At 47.8% G+C, this 22798-nt stretch overlaps 1 protein-coding gene across 3 annotated transcripts in view; it reads right to left on the reverse strand.

Moving 5' to 3' along the window:
* Positions 1–22798, reverse strand: part of IDE (insulin degrading enzyme) — a 754741-nt gene that overhangs the window by 409721 nt on the left and 322222 nt on the right. For all 3 annotated transcript variants that reach the window (XM_069239810.1, XM_069239807.1, XM_069239808.1), the window contains one exon: positions 20982–21062. In XM_069239810.1, the coding sequence (XP_069095911.1) occupies positions 20982–21062 (81 nt within the window). The remainder of the gene's footprint in view (positions 1–20981; positions 21063–22798) is intronic.

Below are 22798 nucleotides of genomic sequence, written 5' to 3' on the forward strand. Positions count from 1 at the left end.
TGAACCCCTGAAGTACTCTGTTATGCACAGGAAAGCTCTGATTTGGGTGAGAGTTGTAGGGACAGTCAAATCATGGATTCTCTGGATTTTGCCCTGTAGTGGCTGAATCTGGCCTCCAACTACCAGGTGGCCCAGGTAAACCACTTTGATGCCTTGATATTGAGGTCTGCTTTTCTTTTTGTACAGAATGTTTTACAGTATTGTGAGAGAAGAGGTCAGGGAGAGGGTCACCCTCTTCTTCCTGACCTGCATAAGTTGCCATGAGCAAAGTCATGCCAGCCCTATCATAATATTGTTTTAGGTGATTCACATAAAGCACCCTGTCAAGGCTTCTGGGAGTGGCGAGGTCAACCAGGTAGGTGACATCACCTTCTCCCTCTACAATAGTGGGTGGGCCACTCCACCTGTCTTGGAGTGCCCTGGGAGCTACAGGTTCCTGGACCCACACCTTCTGTCCTCGCTGATAAACAGTCAGCATAGCCTTCTAGTCATGCCACGGTTTCTGCAGTTCTTGGCTGGCCTGAAGATTTTGGATGCCCTCTTGTATTCAGCCATTCTGGATCTTAGGCCCAGTACATAATACACAATGTCCTGCTCTGGAGGCTTGAGAGTGTGCTCCTAGCCTTTTTTCACAAGAAGACCTAACAATGTGCCTACACAAAAGTTCAAAGGGGCTGTAGCCCACTTCCTTTTGAGGACCTTCCCTGTAGGTAAAGAGGAGGTAACGTAATAAGACATCCCATCTCCTCCTGAGTTTTTTTGAGAGTCCCATTATCATGCCCTATAGGGTTTTGATCAATCTTTCAACTAACCCATTTGTTTGTGGATGATACAGGGTGGTGAATGTGTGACACCACACTCCTTCCACATGGCTTTAAGGTATGCAGACATGAAGTTAGCACCTCTGTCTGATACCACCTCTTTAGGGAAAGCCACCCTGGAGAAGATTCCAAGGAGGGCCTTGGTCACTGCAGGCGCTGTAGTGGTCCTAAGAGGAATGGCCCCTGGATAACTGGTGGCAAGGTCCATCACCACCAGTATGAATCTGTTTCCAGGGGCTATTGGAGGGTCCGGGGGGGGGGGGGGAGGGGGCAACAATATCTATCCCAACCCTCTTAAATGGTACCCCAACCACTGGTAGGGGAATTAAGGAGGACTTTGGAGTGCCACCTGTCCTGCCACTGGCTTAACAGGTCACACAGGAGCGACAACACTCCTTGGTATCTTCAGACATGTGGGGCCACTGATCGTGAGGGACAAGCCTGTCCTAAGTCTTGCTGTGTCCCAAGTCGCCTGCAAGGGAAATGTCATGGGCCAAAATTACCAGGAACTCCCTAAATGTCAGAAGAATGACAAATCTCCTGGTGGCACCAGGTTTTGGGTCCCCTGCCTCTGAATAAAGGAGGCTGTTGGCCCAGTAGACCCTATGGGTACCACTGACATCCCCTGATTCCTGTGCTTGAGCTTGCTGCCTTAAAACATTTCAGTGTGGGACAAGATTGCTGTTCCATACTGAGTTCCTCCCCGGTGGCCCTCCTGCACCTAAGAGCTCAGCTGTGTTAGCTTAAAGGTCCTCTGGTGTAGGTTTCACCCAAGGAGTAGATAACTCTCCCTCAGGAGTAAAATCCTCACTGGAAGTTTGAGCAGGGGTCATTTTTTACCCTGCCTCCTGGGCTATTGTTCCATGCTCCAGGGCTCCCTGTTCCTTTTGCATTTTGGCCTGTGTTCTGGTCAGGGCAAAAACATGTCCAGGAATGCCAAGCATTGCTGCACTGGACTCCAACTCCACTTCAACCCAGGCTGAGGTCTCCAAGTTATTACCTAGCAGACATTCCACAGGTAGATCAGAGGACACTACAACTTTCTTAGGGCCAGTAAGAAGACTCTGCGCCCCCCCCCCCCCCACCCCTCCACAGCTAAAGTCAACAACTGCCATGGGGTGGGGCTGAGTGTTCTTTTGAGTATCAGTCACTTAAGTATGAGTGACCACGTATGTGCTGTTCAGGTGATACCAGTTTTTCAGTCACCATGGTGACCCTGGCACAGGTATCCTTGAGGTCTCAACCTCAACACCATTATTTAAGGGATCCAGTCTGTACTTACCCATATTAAGGGGACAAGCGGCTAGGGTGGCAAGGTCAACACCACCCTCAGAGACCAACATAGCCTCAGTGTTCTCCCTGACTAGCCCATAGTGCACTACAGTCCCCCAAGGCGAGCCTAGCTACACTTTTGGACTGCAACCATTACCGTTGCTACTGCTAAGGGCACTAGGGGCAGACATGGTAGTAGCAGTGGCAGGAGGCTCGATGCCCTTTTTAGGACAGGTGCTGTCTTCTGTCCTATGGCCTTTTTGCTTACAAATATAGCACCAACGTTTTTGGAGGCAGAGGAAGACCAGAAGAGTTCTGTGGGCCTGATGAAGACTCTTTCTTTTTGTTTCTCCCCACTCTTGTCCTGATTCTTACCTGAATCCTTCCTTCTTGTGGTCACCCCCAGTGTGAGCGTTCCTACCACCCTGGTGTGGACCAACCTGCTTTCCTTCCTTTCGCAATTCTGGGAGAAAGGTCAGATCAGAGTCCAGCATTGATTGATGCAGCTGATCCAAAATCCAATGGTCAAGAATGTGCTCTCTTAAAATCAGATTGCACAAGCCCTGATAGTCACTCACTTTGCTTCTATCCAACCAGCCTTCCAGAGCTGTAACAGAACAGTCCACAAAATCTATCCAATCGTGGGAGGACTCCTTTTTACTGTCCCAGAACCTGATTCTAAACTATTCAGTGGTTAGCCAAAATCTATCGAAGTGCATTCTTAAATGCTTGTTAATCATCTGCATCTTCTTCCCTGACAGGAAGTAGTTTGTCTCTGCCTTTGCCAGAGAAGGTGAGCCACAGGTTTGCTGCCCACTGTCTCTGAGGGACCCTTTGTACTTTACAGGCCCTTTCTAAGGCAATGAACAATTTGTGAAGGTCATCTCTCACTTTTTAATGTGGGACTATCTTACTCAGGTTCCTAAAGTCATAGGAGTCCTCCCTGACATTCATGTCCCTGAAGTTGTTATTGCTGCCACAATGGGGAGCTAGCCCCAAATCCTGCCTCTACCTTTCCACTGCTAGGGCCTCCCTATCTATGGCTAACCGCTGCAGTCTCCTCCACCCTCAGCTTTCTGAGTTCCCTATCTAGAGAATCCTCCCCGGAGTTGGTGTGGTGGGTCCCATCAGACACCGATGAGACATGGATGTTGACAGATGAGGAGGACTTATCCCTCCTCCTGGAGACCCTCTGTACTAGCCCCGGAGGAGTAAAAGTGGGCCTACTTGAGTGACCCCCTTTTTCACTGCCTAAAGTGTTCCTAACAGGGCTGTGGCGATCCCCAAATGTTTCTTGACCCTCCTCAGTGTAGCCTCCCTCAGTGGGCTGCAATGGCAGGCCTGCAAACACATTTTGCATGGATGCCCATGGGCTGCACAATACATGCTGCAGCCCATGGGGAACCCCTGGTGCTCTAATGCCTTGAGTAACCAAAGTACAATATACTAGGGATTTTTAAGGGAGCACCAGTATGCCAATTGTGGGGTGTACAAGTATTAGGCCTCTCTCCACCACTTACAAGCTACTGGGCAGCACTGACGATGGGATCTGCCAATGGACCACTGTGCTGGCTAGGGCAGGCTGCTGAGGGGATCAGATGGTTTGAAGTAGAAAATAGGTACAAAAAGAAAGATATGAAGAGAAGTCTTGATTTGAAAACTGTCGGCTACATGAAGAAGCCAAGGTCTCAGCAAATATTACACTTGCCATTCCAGCTATCACTCCTCTCTGCAAGTGCCTATTCGTCAGGTCGCTCATCTCCCCAGCCCAAGGTCACACCCACTTACTCATCCTTCAATGCTCCATGCTGCATCTCAGCACTTCACCGCCACCACACTTTTTCAGAAGGTCAAGCTCTCTTAATTCTTTCCACTCCTAATCTTTCCAGCACTCATGACTGCTCCAATGAAGACAGTTTATCCATGCACCCAAGTACTTCCACACATGCAATTTGAAGGCAAACTTCCAATAGTTTATGCACTCTCTCCTCTCTGCAGACAGCAGTCTCTACTTGCTTCTGTGGCTTGGTAAACTCTTCTCACAATTTCGGTTCTTCTTGACCTTGTAACTTCTCTTCCTTAGGCGGGCATCTCTCTTTAGAGTAGTCTCTTCGGTTTGGCTAGTCCTTTTTCGTTCCATTTCTAGCCTCCTTGTCTTTCATTGTCATGCGATGTCCTTGCCAGCACTTGCTGCAGCCTTTTCACGCTTCAACCTCTAAGATGAAGTTACATTTGACTATGTGGAGAGATGTATGTCTCAACAAGCACCACACTAGACACACTGGACACAGCACTTTGTTTAGATTCCATCACATAAGCAATAAGTTACTTACCTGTAACTGCAGTTCTGCCAGCACTGGTATCTTTCATGATTCACATGCTTCAACCATTAACAGTCAGAGGTGGAAGCCTCCAGTTACATGTAATAGGACATATAGCAACAAATCATAGAAACAAGTCAAACGTTAGTTTAGTAGCCAGTGCATTTCATAGGAAATCACCCTAACTTCAGCCAATGATTTGAAGTTTCTCTGAATACTACTCCCCTAGAGGCCATCTTAGTTGAGATGTACTTACGTGAGCAGGAACAAGTAATTACTGAGCCATTGAGCAGGAAAGATGGAGGAATGTATGAAATATTTCAAAGCTGGGGTACTGTAATTAGTAATAAGTTAAGTAACTTATTTTCCTGCGCAAGATCACTCATGGATTCAAATGCTTGAATCAAATTAGCAAGCAGTACAAATAAAACAGAGTAGCAGAAGGAGAGAGAGAGAAGGAAGCTCACCTTGCTGAAAAAGGTTCAGCAGAATTGCTTGACCAACTACAGATTTCCTTGTCGATTCTCAATAGAGGCAGTAGCACTTGGTGAATGTGTGCAGCTTTTCCGGCTGCCTGCCCTGCAGTGTTCAGTCAACCAGACCTCAAAATGAGAGAAACAGTGGAAGGATGTAGGCAAATGCTCCACTCAAAACCAGTAACACTGCATCTCCTCCAATTCCAGCTCCCTAGTGACAGCTGGTGAAGAAGGAAAATGTTACTCAGTAAGCTTCTGTTTACATGCTTAGCATAATCCTGCTATGCAGTGTTGGGCTTTAGTGTGTGCATGTTGTTTTTCTTAAAAGAAAGTCTTTCGAGTCACAAGGTAGAGTGACTTCTCCTCTTGCTTCTAATGCACATGGTCAACAACTCCATTGTTAGATGGTTTCCCGGCAAGGTAGGTGAGGATGGAATGTGATGCAGAGCGTAGTATAGTGAGATGTCTATGCTTAAAGTTTGGGACAACCCATGAAAAAATAACGAACACAAACAGGTGTCCAGGGAGAAGGGTGGGTGTGTGAGAATCTACAGCACTACATGCCACAAACAGATGCTTACTGTGTAAGTAAAAAATTTAGTTCGAAGCATGTGTGACTGTAGATAGACATGATTAGCATAGACTGTAAAGCAGTACTCCTCCATAAATGGTGGCTAACCGGTACAGTTGTCTGCAATAATGTATTTTAACAGGGCCGCTCAGATCACTTGCAGGTGGCGATCGACCTAGCTTGCCGAAATTGTCTTCGATGCCAAGGCTGACTTGGCATGGAGAGTTGGTGTGGAGGGAGTTTTTGCCTCTGAAAGCAGGTCATGCTTTTTCCACACCAATTTCAGCTCCGAAGACTTAGAAGGCTTTTCGGGTGCGGTATGCGTCTTTGATGCCAGCTCTGAAAGGATCTTTGCCTTGATAGTGATCGATACCTTTTACTTTTCAATGCCCTCCGTGCTTTGTTTAGACAGAGTGTAAGGAAATGCCTCCTTGGCATGGTTGCCCCCTGACTTTTTGCCTTTGCTGATGCTATGTTTACAATTGAAAGTGTGCTGAGGCCTGCTAACCAGGCCCCAGCACCAGTGTTCTTTCCCTAACCTGTACTTTTGTATCCACAATTGGCAGACCCTGGCATCCAGATAAGTCCCTTGTAACTGGTACTTCTAGTACCAAGGGCCCTGATGCCAAGGAAGGTCTCTAAGGGCTGCAGCATGTCTTATGCCACCCTGGAGACCTCTCACTCAGCACAGACACACTGCTTGCCAGCTTGTGTGTGCTAGTGAGAACAAAACGAGTAAGTCGACATGGCACTCCCCTCAGGGTGCCATGCCAGCCTCTCACTGCCTATGCAGTATAGGTAAGACACCCCTCTAGCAGGCCTTACAGCCCTAAGGCAGGGTGCACTATACCATAGGTGAGGGTACCAGTGCATGAGCATGGTACCCCTACAGTGTCTAAACAAAACCTTAGACATTGTAAGTGCAGGGTAGCCATAAGAGTATATGGTCTGGGAGTTTGTCAAACACGAACTCCACAGCACCATAATGGCTACACTGAAAACTGGGAAGTTTGGTATCAAACTTCTCAGCACAATAAATGCACACTGATGCCAGTGTACATTTTATTGTAAAATACACCACAGAGGGCACCTTAGAGGTGCCCCCTGAAACTTAACCGACTATCTGTGTAGGCTGACTAGTTTTAGCAGCCTGCCACAAACCGAGACATGTTGCTGGCCCCATGGGGAGAGTGCCTTTGTCACTCTGAGGCCAGTAACAAAGCCTGCACTGGGTGGAGATGCTAACACCTCTCCCAGGCAGGAATTGTCACACCTGGCGGTGAGCCTCAAAGGCTCACCTCCTTTGTGCCAACCCAGCAGGACACTCCAGCTAGTGGAGTTGCCCGCCCCCTCCGGCCAGGCCCCACTTTTGGCGGCAAGGCCGGAGAAAATAATGAGAAAAACAAGGAGGAGTCACTGGCCAGTCAGGACAGCCCCTAAGGTGTCCTGAGCTGAAGTGACTCTAACTTTTAGAAATCCTCCATCTTGCAGATGGAGGATTCCCCCAATAGGGTTAGGATTGTGACCCCCTCCCCTTGGGAGGGGGCACAAAGAGGGTGTACCCACCCTCAGGGCTAGTAGCCATTGGCTACTAACCCCCCAGACCTAAACACGCCCTTAAATTTAGTATTTAAGGGCTACCCTGAATCCTAGAAAATTAGATTCCTGCAACTACAAGAAGAAGGACTGCCCAGCTGAAAACCCCTGCAGCGGAAGACCAGAAGACGACAACTGCCTTGGCTCCAGAAACTCACCGGCCTGTCTCCTGCCTTCCAAAGATCCTGCTCCAGCGACGCCTTCCAAAGGGACCAGCGACCTCGACATCCTCTGAGGACTGCCCCTGCTTCGAAAAGACAAGAAACTCCCGAGGACAGCGGACCTGCTCCAAGAAAAGCTGCAACTTTGTTTCCAGCAACTTTAAAGAACCCTGCAAGCTCCCCGCAAGAAGCGTGAGACTTGCAACACTGCACCCGGCGACCCCGACTCGGCTGGTGGCGATCCAACACCTCAGGAGGGACCCCAGGACTACTCTGATACTGTGAGTACCAAAACCTGTCCCCCCTGAGCCCCCACAGCGCCGCCTGCAGAGGGAATCCCGAGGCTTCCCCTGACCGCGACTCTTTGAACCTAAAGTCCCGACGCCTGGGAGAGATCCTGCACCCGCAGCCCCCAGGACCTAAAGGACCGGACTTTCACTGGAGAAGTGACCCCCAGGAGTCCCTCTCCCTTGCCCAAGTGGAGGTTTCCCCGAGGAATCCCCCCCTTGCCTGCCTGCAGCGCTGAAGAGATCCCGAGATCTCTCATAGACTAACATTGCGAACCCGACGCTTGTTTCTACACTGCACCCGGCCGCCCCCGTGCCACTGAGGGTGAAATTTCTGTGTGGACTGGTGTCCCCCCCGGTGCCCTACAAAACCCCCCTGGTCTGCCCTCCGAAGACGCGGGTACTTACCTGCTGGCAGACTGGAACCGGGGCACCCCCTTCTCTCCATTCTAGCCTATGCGTTTTGGGCACCACTTTGAACTCTGCACCTGACCGGCCCTGAGCTGCTGGTGTGGTGACTTTGGGGTTGCTCTGAACCCCCAACGGTGGGCTACCTTGGACCAAGAACTAAGCCCTGTAAGTGTCTTACTTACCTGGTTAACCTAACAAATACTTACCTCCCCTAGGAACTGTGAAAATTGCACTAAGTGTCCACTTTTAAAACAGCTATTTGTGAATAACTTGAAAAGTATGCATGCAATTTTGATGATTTGAAGTTCCTAAAGTACTCACCTGCAATACCTTTCGAATGAGATATTACATGTAGAATTTGAACCTGTGGTTCTTAAAATAAACTAAGAAAAGATATTTTTCTATATAAAAACCTATTGGCTGGATTTGTCTCTGAGTGTGTGTACCTCATTTATTGTCTATGTGTATGTACAACAAATGCTTAACACTACTCCTTGGATAAGCCTACTGCTCGACCACACTACCACAAAATAGAGCATTAGTATTATCTCTTTTTGCCACTATCTTACCTCTAAGGGGAACCCTTGGACTCTGTGCATGCTATTCCTTACTTTGAAATAGCACATACAGAGCCAACTTCCTACATTGGTGGATCAGCGGTGGGGTACAAGACTTTGCATTTGCTGGACTACTCAGCCAATACCTGATCACACGACAAATTCCAAAATTGTCATTAGAAATTCATTTTTGCAATTTGAAATTTTTCTAAATTCTTAAAAGTCCTGCTAGGGCCTTGTGTGTTAAGTCCCTGTTTAGCATTGTCTTTTTAGAATTTAAAAGTTTGTTAAAAGTTTGAATTAGATTCTAGAAACAGTTTTAGATTCTTAAAAAAGTATTCCAACTCTTAGCAGAATAATGTCTGATACAGAGATGCAGGTGGTGGAACTCGACACCACACCTTACCTCCATCTTAAGATGAGGGAGCTAAGGTCTCTCTGTAATATAAAGAAAATAACCATTGGCTCCAGACCTACCAAAATTCAGCTCCAGGAGCTGTTGGCAGAGTTTGAAAAAGCCAACCCCTCTGATGATGACATCACAGAGGAAGAAATTAGTGACTTGGAGGCCAATGTCCCTCCTCCAGTCCTAAATAGGGAGAACAGGACCCCTCAAGTCCTGTCTCCAACTGTGTTAGTCAGAAATAGTGAGTCCCTCACAGGAGGGTCCCACATTTCTGAAATCACTGAGGATGCTCTCAGTGAAGATGACCTCCTGTTAGCCAGGATGGCCAAAAGATTGGCTTTAGAGAGACAGCTCCTAGCCATAGAAAGGGAAAGACAAGAGATGGGCCTAGGACCCATCAATGGTGGCAGCAATATAAATAGGGTCAGAGATTCTCCTGACATGTTAAAAATCCCCAAAGGGATTGTGACAAAATTTGAAGATGGTGATGACATCACCAAGTGGTTCACAGCTTTTGAGAGGGCTTGTGTAACCAGAAAAGTGAACAGATCTCACTGGGGTGCTCTCCTTTGGGAAATGTTCACTGGAAAGTGTAGGGATAGACTCCTCACACTCTCTGGAAAAGATGCAGAATCTTATGACCTCATGAAGGGTACCCTGATTGAGGGCTTTGGATTCTCCACTGAGGAGTACAGGATTAGGTTCAGGGGGGCTCAAAAATCCTCGAGCCAGACCTGGGTTGACTTTGTTGACTACTCAGTGAAAACACTAGATGGTTGGATTCAAGGCAGTGGTGTAAATAATTATGATGGGCTGTACAATTTATTTGTGAAAGAACACCTATTGAGTAATTGTTTCAATGATAAACTGCATCAGCATCTGGTAGACCTAGGACCAATTTCTCCCCAAGAATTGGGAAAGAAGGCGGACCATTGGGTCAAGACAAGGGTGTCCAAGACTTCAACAGGGGGTGACCAAAAGAAAGGGGTCACAAAGACTCCCCAGGGGAAGAGTGATGAGACAACCAAAACTAAAAATAGTAAAGAGTCTTCTACAGGCCCCCAAAAACCTGCACAGGAGGGTGGGCCCAGAGCCTCTTCACAAAACAATGGGTACAAGGGTAAAAACTTTGATCCCAAAAAGGCCTGGTGTCATAGCTGTAAACAGCATGGACACCAAACTGGAGACAAGGCCTGTCCCAAGAAAGGTTCCACTCCAAACTCCCATCCAGGTAACACTGGTATGGCTAGTCTCCAAGTGGGATCAACAGTGTGCCCAGAGCAAATCAGGGTCCACACTGAAGCTACTCTAGTTTCTGAGGGTGGGGTGGATTTAGCCACACTAGCTGTCTGGCCGCCTAACATGCAAAAATACAGACAGCAACTCTTAATTAATGGGACTAGAATAGAGGGCCTGAGGGATACAGGTGCCAGTGTCACCATGGTGACAGAGAAACTGGTTTCCCCTGGCCAATACCTGACTGGAAAAACTTACACAGTCACCAACGCTGACAATCAGAGAAAAGTACATCCCATGGCAATGGTTACTTTAGAATGGGGAGGGGTCAATGGCCTGAAACAGGTGGTGGTCTCCTCAAATATCCCAGTGGACTGTCTGCTTGGAAATGACCTGGAGTCCTCAGCATGGGCTGAGGTAGAGCTAAAAACCCATGCAGCAATGCTGGGTATCCCTGAACTGGTATGTGTGAAAACAAGAGCACAGTGCAAGGCACAGGGTGAACAAGTAGAGCTGGAGTCTGGAAGAATGGCCCAGCCTACCAAGAGAACAGGAAAGTCAGTTGGGAAACCAACTACAACACAGCAAAAGAAAGGGAACCTCTCTTCTCAGGAAGAAGTTCTGCCCTCTGAGGGAACTGAGCCTTTGGACCTTGAACCTTATCAGGTTGAGCTCTTAGGCCCAGGGGGACCCTCAAGGGAGGAGCTGTGTAAGGGACAAGAAACCTGTCCCTCTCTTGAAGGCCTTAGGCAGCAAGCTGCTGAAGAGTCCAAAGGCAAGAAAAATGGAACGCATAGGGTCTATTGGGAAGATGGGCTCCTGTACACTGAGGCCAGAGACCCCAAACCTGGTGCCACTAGGAGAGTGGTAGTGCCTCAGCTGTTCAGGAAGTTCATCCTAACATTGGCCCATGACATTCCCCTTGCTGGAATTTGGGACAAACCAAGACGTGGGAGAGGTTAGTCAACCACTTCTACTGGCCCAATATGTCCAACATGGTTAAGGAGTTTTGCCTCTCCTGCCCCACCTGTCAAGCCAGTGGTAAGACAGGTGGACATCCAAAGGCCCCCCTCATTCCACTTCCAGTGGTGGGGGTTCCCTTTGAAAGAGTGGGTGTGGACATAGTTGGTCCACTAGAACCTCCCACAGCCTCAGGAAATATGTATATCCTGGTAGTAGTGGATCATGCTACCAGGTATCCTGAAGCTATTCCCCTTAGGTCGACTACTGCCCCTGCAGTAGCCAAGGCCCTCATTGGTATCTTTACCAGAGTGGGTTTCCCTAAGGAGGTGGTGTCTGACAGAGGTACCAACTTCATGTCAGCATACCTAAAGCACATTTGGAATGAGTGTGGAGTGACTTATAAATTCACTACACCATACCATCCACAAACTAATGGCTTGGTTGAGAGATTCAACAAGACATTAAAAGGCATGATCATGGGGCTCCCAGAAAAGCTCAAAAGGAGATGGGATGTCCTCTTGCCATGTCTGCTTTTCGCTTACAGAGAGGTGCCACAGAAGGGAGTAGGATTCTCACCCTTTGAACTTCTGTTTGGTCATCCTGTAAGGGGACCACTTGCTCTTGTTAAAGAAGGCTGGGAGAGACCTCTCCATGAACCAAAACAAGACATAGTGGACTATGTACTTGGCCTTCGCTCTAGAATGGCAGAGTACATGGAAAAGGCAACCAAAAACCTTGAGGCCAGCCAACAGCTCCAGAAGTTTTGGTATGACCAAAAGGCTGCACTGGTTGAGTTCCAACCAGGGCAGAAAGTCTGGGTTCTGGAGCCTGTGGCTCCCAGGGCACTCCAGGACAAATGGAGTGGCCCTTACCCAGTACTAGAGAGGAAGAGTCAGGTCACCTACTTGGTGGACCTGGGCACAAGCAGGAGCCCCAAGAGGGTGATCCATGTAAACCGCCTTAAGCTCTTCCACGACAGGGCTGATGTCAATCTGTTGATGGTAACAGATGAGGATCAGGAGGCAGAGAGTGAACCTCTCCCTGATCTTCTGTCATCAGACCCAAAAGATGGTACAGTAGATGGAGTGATCTACTCAGACACCCTCTCTGGCCCACAGCAAGCTGATTGTAGGAGAGTCCTACAACAGTTTCCTGAACTCTTCTCCTTAACCCCTGGTCAGACACACCTGTGTACCCATGATGTGGACACAGGAGACAGCATGCCTGTCAAGAACAAAATCTTTAGACAATCTGACCATGTTAAAGAAAGCATCAAGGTGGAAGTCCACAAGATGCTGGAATTGGGAGTAATTGAGCGCTCTGACAGCCCCTGGGCTAGCCCAGTGGTCTTAGTCCCCAAACCTCACACCAAAGATGGAAAGAAAGAGATGAGGTTTTGTGTGGACTACAGAGGGCTCAATTCTGTCACCAAGACAGATGCCCATCCAATTCCAAGAGCTGATGAGCTCATTGATAAATTAGGTGCTGCCAAATTCTTAAGTACCTTTGACTTGACAGCAGGGTACTGGCAAATAAAAATGGCACCTGGAGCAAAAGAAAAGACAGCATTCTCCACACCTGATGGGCATTATCAGTTTACTGTTATGCCCTTTGGTTTAAAGAATGCCCCTGCCACCTTCCAAAGGTTGGTGAATCAAGTCCTTGCTGGCTTGGAGTCCTTTAGCACAGCTTATCTTGATGATATTGCTGTCTTTAGCTCCACCTGGCAGGATCACCTGGTCCACCTGAGGAAGGTTTTGAAGGCTCTGCAATCTGCAGGCCTCTCTATCAAGGCATCCAAATGCCAGATAGGGCAGGGAACTGTGGTTTACTTGGGACACCTTGTAGGTGGAGGCCAAGTTCAGCCACTCCAACCCAAGATCCAGACTATTCTGGACTGGGTAGCTCCAAAAACCCAGACTCAAGTCAGGGCATTCCTTGGCTTGACTGGGTATTACAGGAGGTTTGTGAAGGGATATGGATCCATTGTGACAGCCCTCACTGAACTCACCTCCAAGAAAATGCCCAAGAAAGTAAACTTGACTGTGGAATGCCAACAGGCCTTTGACACCCTGAAACAGGCAATGTGCTCAGCACCAGTTCTCAAAGCTCCAGATTATTCTAAGCAGTTCATTGTGCAGACTGATGCCTCTGAACATGGGATAGGGGCAGTTTTGTCCCAAACAAATGATGATGGCCTTGACCAGCCTGTTGCTTTCATTAGCAGGAGGTTACTCCCCAGGGAGCAGCGTTGGAGTGCCATTGAGAGGGAGGCCTTTGCTGTGGTTTGGTCCCTGAAGAAGCTGAGACCATACCTCTTTGGGACTCACTTCCTAGTTCAAACTGACCACAGACCTCTCAAATGGCTGATGCAAATGAAAGGTGAAAATCCTAAACTGTTGAGGTGGTCCATCTCCCTACAGGGAATGGACTTTATAGTGGAACACAGACCTGGGACTGCCCATGCCAATGCAGATGGCCTTTCCAGGTTCTTCCACTTAGAAAATGAAGACTCTCTTGGGAAAGGTTAGTCTCATCCTCTTTCGTTTGGGGGGGGGTTGTGTAAGGAAATGCCTCCTTGGCATGGTTGCCCCCTGACTTTTTGCCTTTGCTGATGCTATGTTTACAATTGAAAGTGTGCTGAAGCCTGCTAACCAGGCCCCAGCACCAGTGTTCTTTCCCTAACCTGTACTTTTGTATCCACAATTGGCAGACCCTGGCATCCAGATAAGTCCCTTGTAACTGGTACTTCTAGTACCAAGGGCCCTGATGCCAAGGAAGGTCTCTAAGGGCTGCAGCATGTCTTATGCCACCCTGGAGACCTCTCACTCAGCACAGACACACTGCTTGCCAGCTTGTGTGTGCTAGTGAGAACAAAACGAGTAAGTCGACATGGCACTCCCCTCAGGGTGCCATGCCAGCCTCTCACTGCCTATGCAGTATAGGTAAGACACCCCTCTAGCAGGCCTTACAGCCCTAAGGCAGGGTGCACTATACCATAGGTGAGGGTACCAGTGCATGAGCATGGTACCCCTACAGTGTCTAAACAAAACCTTAGACATTGTAAGTGCAGGGTAGCCATAAGAGTATATGGTCTGGGAGTTTGTCAAACACGAACTCCACAGCACCATAATGGCTACACTGAAAACTGGGAAGTTTGGTATCAAACTTCTCAGCACAATAAATGCACACTGATGCCAGTGTACATTTTATTGTAAAATACACCACAGAGGGCACCTTAGAGGTGCCCCCTGAAACTTAACCGACTATCTGTGTAGGCTGACTAGTTTTAGCAGCCTGCCACAAACCGAGACATGTTGCTGGCCCCATGGGGAGAGTGCCTTTGTCACTCTGAGGCCAGTAACAAAGCCTGCACTGGGTGGAGATGCTAACACCTCTCCCAGGCAGGAATTGTCACACCTGGCGGTGAGCCTCAAAGGCTCACCTCCTTTGTGCCAACCCAGCAGGACACTCCAGCTAGTGGAGTTGCCCGCCCCCTCCGGCCAGGCCCCACTTTTGGCGGCAAGGCCGGAGAAAATAATGAGAAAAACAAGGAGGAGTCACTGGCCAGTCAGGACAGCCCCTAAGGTGTCCTGAGCTGAAGTGACTCTAACTTTTAGAAATCCTCCATCTTGCAGATGGAGGATTCCCCCAATAGGGTTAGGATTGTGACCCCCTCCCCTTGGGAGGGGGCACAAAGAGGGTGTACCCACCCTCAGGGCTAGTAGCCATTGGCTACTAACCCCCCAGACCTAAACACGCCCTTAAATTTAGTATTTAAGGGCTACCCTGAACCCTAGAAAATTAGATTCCTGCAACTACAAGAAGAAGGACTGCCCAGCTGAAAACCCCTGCAGCGGAAGACCAGAAGACGACAACTGCCTTGGCTCCAGAAACTCACCGGCCTGTCTCCTGCCTTCCAAAGATCCTGCTCCAGCGACGCCTTCCAAAGGGACCAGCGACCTCGACATCCTCTGAGGACTGCCCCTGCTTCGAAAAGACAAGAAACTCCCGAGGACAGCGGACCTGCTCCAAGAAAAGCTGCAACTTTGTTTCCAGCAACTTTAAAGAACCCTGCAAGCTCCCCGCAAGAAGCGTGAGACTTGCAACACTGCACCCGGCGACCCCGACTCGGCTGGTGGCGATCCAACACCTCAGGAGGGACCCCAGGACTACTCTGATACTGTGAGTACCAAAACCTGTCCCCCCTGAGCCCCCACAGCGCCGCCTGCAGAGGGAATCCCGAGGCTTCCCCTGACCGCGACTCTTTGAACCTAAAGTCCCGACGCCTGGGAGAGACCCTGCACCCGCAGCCCCCAGGACCTGAAGGACCGGACTTTCACTGGAGAAGTGACCCCCAGGAGTCCCTCTCCCTTGCCCAAGTGGAGGTTTCCCCGAGGAATCCCCCCCTTGCCTGCCTGCAGCGCTGAAGAGATCCCGAGATCTCTCATAGACTAACATTGCGAACCCGACGCTTGTTTCTACACTGCACCCGGCCGCCCCCGTGCCACTGAGGGTGAAATTTCTGTGTGGACTGGTGTCCCCCCCGGTGCCCTACAAAACCCCCCTGGTCTGCCCTCCGAAGACGCGGGTACTTACCTGCTGGCAGACTGGAACCGGGGCACCCCCTTCTCTCCATTCTAGCCTATGCGTTTTGGGCACCACTTTGAACTCTGCACCTGACCGGCCCTGAGCTGCTGGTGTGGTGACTTTGGGGTTGCTCTGAACCCCCAACGGTGGGCTACCTTGGACCAAGAACTAAGCCCTGTAAGTGTCTTACTTACCTGGTTAACCTAACAAATACTTACCTCCCCTAGGAACTGTGAAAATTGCACTAAGTGTCCACTTTTAAAACAGCTATTTGTGAATAACTTGAAAAGTATGCATGCAATTTTGATGATTTGAAGTTCCTAAAGTACTCACCTGCAATACCTTTCGAATGAGATATTACATGTAGAATTTGAACCTGTGGTTCTTAAAATAAACTAAGAAAAGATATTTTTCTATATAAAAACCTATTGGCTGGATTTGTCACTGAGTGTGTGTACCTCATTTATTGTCTATGTGTATGTACAACAAATGCTTAACACTACTCCTTGGATAAGCCTACTGCTCGACCACACTACCACAAAATAGAGCATTAGTATTATCTCTTTTTGCCACTATCTTACCTCTAAGGGGAACCCTTGGACTCTGTGCATGCTATTCCTTACTTTGAAATAGCACATACAGAGCCAACTTCCTACACAGAGGGACAATTGTTTGCTCCTCTGCCTTTTTCTGGTCACCTCCTTGGCACAAGGGCAGTGGGGTTTCTTGAGCCAGAGTGTGGGTCTTTTGTTTGGGTGTGGGAGGTTTTGGGTAATGTACTCACACAACCCATGGAAAGTCTGGACTCATAATCAGAACAGTCACCACTGCTGGGCAGGAAAATAGGAGCATCCACTGGTGCCCCTGGGCTTCAGCCTCCCCGACGCCCTCCTCAGCCTGGAGGAGAAGCGGATAATCTCCAAAGATCTTGGGTGCATCATCGAGTCGAGTAGTCTGCATTGTAGTGTGTGCCCACTGCCGCTCTCTAGGCTGTTGAGGGTTCTTCTTTGACTGAAAGGCCAAACCACCTTCACTAAAGGTCTTGTTGTGTTCAGGAGACAGGAACAAGTTCCAGACTAGTCTTGTCTGGAGTATTTGGTTTGGCCCATGGGGCAAAAGCTGAATGGAGTTTTTTCCTTCACTCCGTGGGCGTTGAGTGAAAGAAAAAGTTGACGAAAGATGGAAGTTGAAGTCAGCAATCTAGCCTGGGCCGGAGTTACAAAGGGTGTCAAAAGAACACCAGAAGTTATTGTTTTCCTGTTATTCACTGAAGGTTGATAAGTCAGTCGCTGAAGGAAGCCAAAAGAAAGTTGTCAAAGCCTAAGTCCCAGAGCTCCAAGAGAGAAGTCAGAACCTGATAACTGAGAAAAACAATATAACAATGGAGCCAATGACCATGCACACTACAGACTATGGAAGGAGTTACCAGACTTGGTGACTTGAAAGACTTCTTTAAATAAAAACAAGTTGCAAACATCCGAGCCCAACGCTAGATGGCAGGTTTATGCTAAGCATATGTATCTATAGCCAACACATGCTACGAATACATCATTTTATGGTGATTGCCTTCTTTGGAATGTGTATTGTAGGAAGTTGGCTCTGTATATACACTATCTCAAAATAAGAGATAGTGTGCACAGAGTCCAAGGGTTCACCTTAGAGGTTGACGGTGGAAAACTTACATAATACTAATGCTCTATTTGTGGTAGTGTGGTCGAGCAGAAGGCGTATCAGAGGGTAATGTTAAGCATTTGTTGTACACACACAGGCAATGAATGAGGAACACACACTCAAAGACATTTCAGACAAAAATATATATTCTTAATTTATTTTAGAACCACAAGATTCAAGATTTGAGGTAAGTACATAAAATGAAAGGTACTTAACACAGGTAAGTATGAAACTTTGATTCAAAGCAGTAGTACACACAGTTTTATTTAAAATGGCAATAAGCTATTTTAGAAGTGGACACTGCAAAAATCAACAGTTCCTGGGGGAGGTAAGTTTGGTTAAGTTTCTCAGATAAGTAAAGCACTTACACAGTCAGTCTCCTGGGTGATAGGCAGCCCACCGTTGAGGGTTCAAGGCAACCTCAAAGCCACAGCACCAGCAACACAGGGCCAGTCAGGTGCAGAGGTCAAAGGAGGGCCCAAAACGCACAGACGCCTACGGAGAACAGAGGTGCTCCGGTTCCAGTCTGCTAGCAGGTAAGTACCTGCGTCCTTGGGGAGCAGACCAGGGTTTTTTTGTAGAGCACGTTCAGGGGGGTGGGGGATGGTGGTGGCACACAAACAGGCACAGGCACACAAAACACACCCTCAGCGGCACAGGGACGGCCGGGTGCAGTTTGCAGAGTAGGCATTGGGTTTGCTATAGAAAGCAATGGAGGGACACAGGGGTCTCTTAGGTGATGCAGGCAGGGCACAGGGGGGCTTCTCGGGCCAGCCACCGACTGGGCTAGGATGAGGGCCGCCTGCTGGTCACTCCTGCACTGGTGGATGGTTCCTCTCGGTCCTGGGGCTGCAGGTGCAGTGCTTGGGCCAGGCATCTGGCTCCTTTTTTACCAGGCAGTCACGGTCAGGGGGAGCCTCTGGATCCTCTCTGCTGGCGTCACTTTAGGGATGCAGGGGGGTAGTCTCAGATTACTCACGCCATTGTAGTCACCTGGGAGTCCTCTCTGCGATGTTTGTTCTCTGGAGCTTGAGCCGGGGGCGTCAGGTGCAGAGTGAGAAGTCTCACGCTTCCAGCGGGAAGAGAGTTCTTTGGAAGTTGCTAAAAAGTTGCAAAGTTGTTGCTGTTTTTGAACAGTGCCGCTGTTCTCTGGAGTTTCTTGGTCCTTCAGGTTCAGGGCAGTCCTCTGAGTCCTCAGAGGTCACTGGTCCCTGTCATAAGCGTTGCTGTGCAGGTTCTTTGAGTCTGGAGACAAGCCAGTAGGGCTGGGGTCAAGTCAGTTGGTGTCTCCGTCATCTCTGTGGGGCTTTCAGGTCAGCAGCACTTCTTTGTGTAGGTTGCAGGAATCTGATTTCCTGGGTAGGGGTAGGAGCCAATGGCTACTGTCCTGGAGGGTGGCTACACCCTCTTTGTGCCTCCTCCCTGAGGGGAGAGGAGCACATCCCTATTCCTATTGGGGGAATCCTCCATTCTCAAGATGGAGGATTTCTAAGGGGCAGCGGTCACCTCAGCTCAAGGAACCTTAGGGGCAGTCCTGACTGGCGGATGACTCCTCCTTGTTTTCCTCATTATCTCCTCCAGCCTTACCTTCAAAAGTGGGGGCAGTGGCCGGAGGGGCGGGCATCCTGGCCACAGAGTGACAAAGGCACTCTCCCCATGTGGCTAAAAACTCGTCTGTTTGTGGCAGGCTGGCAGAAACTGGTCAGCCAAGCACTAGGAGTCGGACTGGTATTTAGGGGGCAATTCTAAAATACCCTCTGGATGTATTTTACAATAAATCCCACACTAGCATCAGTGTGCATTTATTGTGCCGAGAAGTTTGATACCAAACTTCCCAGATTTCAGTGTAGCCAATATGGAACTGTGGAGTTCGTATTTGACAAACTCCCACACCATATACTCTTTATGGCTACCCTGCACTTACAATGGCTAAGGTTTTGCTTAGACACTGTATGGGCATAGTGCTCATGCAATGCCCTCACCTGTGGAATAGTGCACCCTGCCTTAGGAGCTGTAAGACCTGCTAGAGGGGTGACTTACCTATGCCACAGGCAGTGAGAGGTGGACATGGCACCCTGAGGGGAGTGCTATCTCGACTTAGTCTTTTTCTCCCCACCAGCACACACAAGCTGTGAGGCAGTGTGCATGTGCTGAGTGAGGGGTCCCCATGGTGGCATTAGAGATGTTGCAGCCCTTAGAGACCTTCCCTGGAAACAGGGCCCTTGGTACTAGGGGTACCATTTACAATGGACTTATCTGTCTGCCAGGGCTGTGCCAATTGTGAGAACAAAGGTACAGTTTAGGGAAATAATATTGGTGCTGGGGCCTGGTTAGCAGGGTCCCAGCACACATTCAATCATAACTGGCATCAACAAACTCAAAAAGTTAGGGGGTAACCATGCCAAGGAAGGCATTTCCTTACATGCATGTTCTTTCCTACTATCCTAGTGTGGGCGCCACATCACATGGTGGAGTGATTTGAATGTGCTTCAAAATCTGTTTAATTATATGTCAAAGTATTGGTAACAAAGTATGCATGCATCTACGCTCCACACATGCACCTTATCTGAAAGCGAAAGTGCTATGGCCAATTATTTTTTTTAATTGAGGTAATCAGTCTGTTTTTGTTTTGTTTTTTTGGTATTTTTTGCTAATGGCTTGGATGCCCATGAGAGTGTTAATAATGGGAAAGAACTCGAACTAGGAATGACTCCATAAAAGTTAACTTTATCTTTCCCATGTGTCCCCGTCAGAGTTGGTATGTCTAAGGACACATGAGAACATCCAGACTCATGCAATGGGTAGCAACACTAGATGCACAAGGTGACCCATGTGACCACTATGCTAGCATCACTGCCTCGAGAAGTTTAAAAATAAAAAAAACTATAATCAGTAGTACGCATAGGTATAGTTATATTATGGTAATAGTGCAAGGCATTTTTGATGTTTAGATTATTGTGCATCACCTTAGCATAAGAGGCATATGCTTGCTCAAAATAGGAAACAAAGTGTCCTTTTTCGAGAAATAAATGTCTGCTCTTTGAAAATAATCTCCAATGGGTTTATATTAAGATAGCCAAGGATGGGCTGAGAAGTCTAAAGACTAAGGGCCTGATTCTAACTTTGGAGGACGGTGTTAAACCGTCCCAAAAGTGGCGGATATACCACCTACCGTATTACGAGTCCATTATATCCTATGGAACTCGTAATACGGTAGGTGGTATATCCGCCACTTTTGGGACGGTTTAACACCGTCCTCCAAAGTTAGAATCAGGCCCTAAGTCATCTCATCAGATGAAAAAAACAAAGCATCAAACCTGTTAGATTCCAACTGACAACCCTATGGACAATGGATAAGCAGGGTTTTTCTTGTCAGTTGCAAAAAGCCTGGTTGTGAGATGGGTATTGCCGATTATCCAACTGCTATCCTCATTCAGCCACATAAGAAAATAAGACAACACTATACAACAAGCAAGCAAGTAGATTGACCCTGACTGTTATTCAACTTGATCTTCATTTTTTTGCACGCTGTCAAAATAAACTGATGAAGGTCTGGTGTGTACACCACATAAAATCACTGCTTATCCAATACCTTACAAAAAATTACAAGTGCTATTTCATTGCTTTTTCTTAAATACGTACATGTAATAATCCTGCTATCTTTGAAGTATATCCTCTGGGGCGTTCTTTGTCTTTGAATCTGAAAGCTACAGCATTTAAATCCTGAAAAATGAAACATGGGAAAATAATTTAAATTGTTCATACGCCAACAATTTTATAATATTTACACACAAATGTCAATGTTGGCCACAATGAAGAAACATCACAGGTTTCTATGTTGTATATAAATTACAGTCTGAAATAAATATAAAAAACGTGAAACCATCCATTGTTATATCTTTGTCAGGATGCATGGAAATTAGCTTTTGCAGTGGACTAACACCTAAAAGGTACACTATAGTACAGCATAGCCATCGCTCTCAGTAGAACCCACAGGTATAGTTATATCAAGGTAAACGTACAAGGTATACCTGATATACAGACTGTTGAGTATTCTCAGCAAATTAGGCATGCCCATGCAGCAAGCTGGAAACTAGCTGGGAAAAATCTGCTTGCTAAGAGTTTAAATGAAAATTGGTCTTCCCCCGATCATAATTTCAGATATGGAGTGCATTAAGCTGGCATAAATTGGGTTGATGCTGTTGCTTAATAGCTGGACTCACTGGGTCAATGAAATATGCACTGGACTCTGCTATCAACAGTGAAATAAAAATTCAGAATTTTGGTCAAAGCTTGATTCTACGAGCAGAGCAAGTCTTGCTATCTTCGTGTGCAGATGGTGTACCACTATCGGGAACCCAACACCAGACACTGCTGACAATGGAGACAGTAGCAGCTTCGTCATGTACTCCAGACTCCAGGTTAAGGGAGAAAACATGTTTATTCCAGATTTGCAATGTGTGAGGTACACATCTGGACAGCAAAACACCTTTCACCATGATCTATGTACTATACGACTTAAAATACTTAGGAGGAACAATTTACAACTGACTGGCAACATATTTAAGGGAACCTTGCCCCATCACTGGGACTCCTACTCCACTCAACATTCTAGAATATACTTTCAGTATCAGAGCTGGGCATAGTGGTTGTTAGAAATGGGGTTTTTGGTTGGCAGTCAGGTTGCCCTCTGTCCAAGCAAGAACCCTCACTCTAGTCAGGGTAAGTCACACACAATCCAAAATCAGCCTGTGCCCACCCTCTGGTAGCTTGGCACGAGCAGTCAGGCTTAACTTAGAAGGCAATGTGTAAAGCATTTGTGCAATAAATCATACAATACCATAATATAACACCACAAAAATACACCACACAGTGTTTAGAAAAATATATAATATTTATCTGGGTATTTGCAGGTCAAAACGATCAAAGATGCAATATGAATTTGTAAAGATTTCACTGAAAAGTGATATAAGGTGTCTTAAGTCTTTAAAAAGCAAACAAAGTCTCTTTCAAGCACAAAGTACCTGGTTTCTGGTGGAAAATCTCCGCAAAGGGCCGCAGAAGAAGAGATACGTGGAAAAATGGTGTGTGCGTCAATTTCTTCCCAGCACACATGGACTTGCGTCGTTATTTTTCACGCGGGGAAGTCGTGCGTCGTTTTCCGGCACGCGGACAGTCTCTTTCTATGGATTGCGGGGATTACCAGATGTCCCAGGTCTGTGCGTGGATTCTCCTGCTTGTTTTCCGGCTGCGCGTCGTTCCGCGGGGCTGTGCGTCGAAATTTCACTCTCACAGCAGGCGTTGCGTCAATTTCTCCTTGGAAGTCAGGCGCCGTTGTCCTTGCGAGGCCGTGCGTCAAAGTTTCGGTCGTCCCAAAGGCGTCGCGTCGATCAGCGTCTGTGGGCGGCGTTTTTCTCGCCGCTGAACAAGCTGTGCGTCAAAAATTTCGGCGCACGAAG

Source organism: Pleurodeles waltl, chromosome 6, assembly GCF_031143425.1.
Source record: "Pleurodeles waltl isolate 20211129_DDA chromosome 6, aPleWal1.hap1.20221129, whole genome shotgun sequence".
NCBI classification, from domain to species: Eukaryota; Metazoa; Chordata; class Amphibia; order Caudata; family Salamandridae; genus Pleurodeles; species Pleurodeles waltl.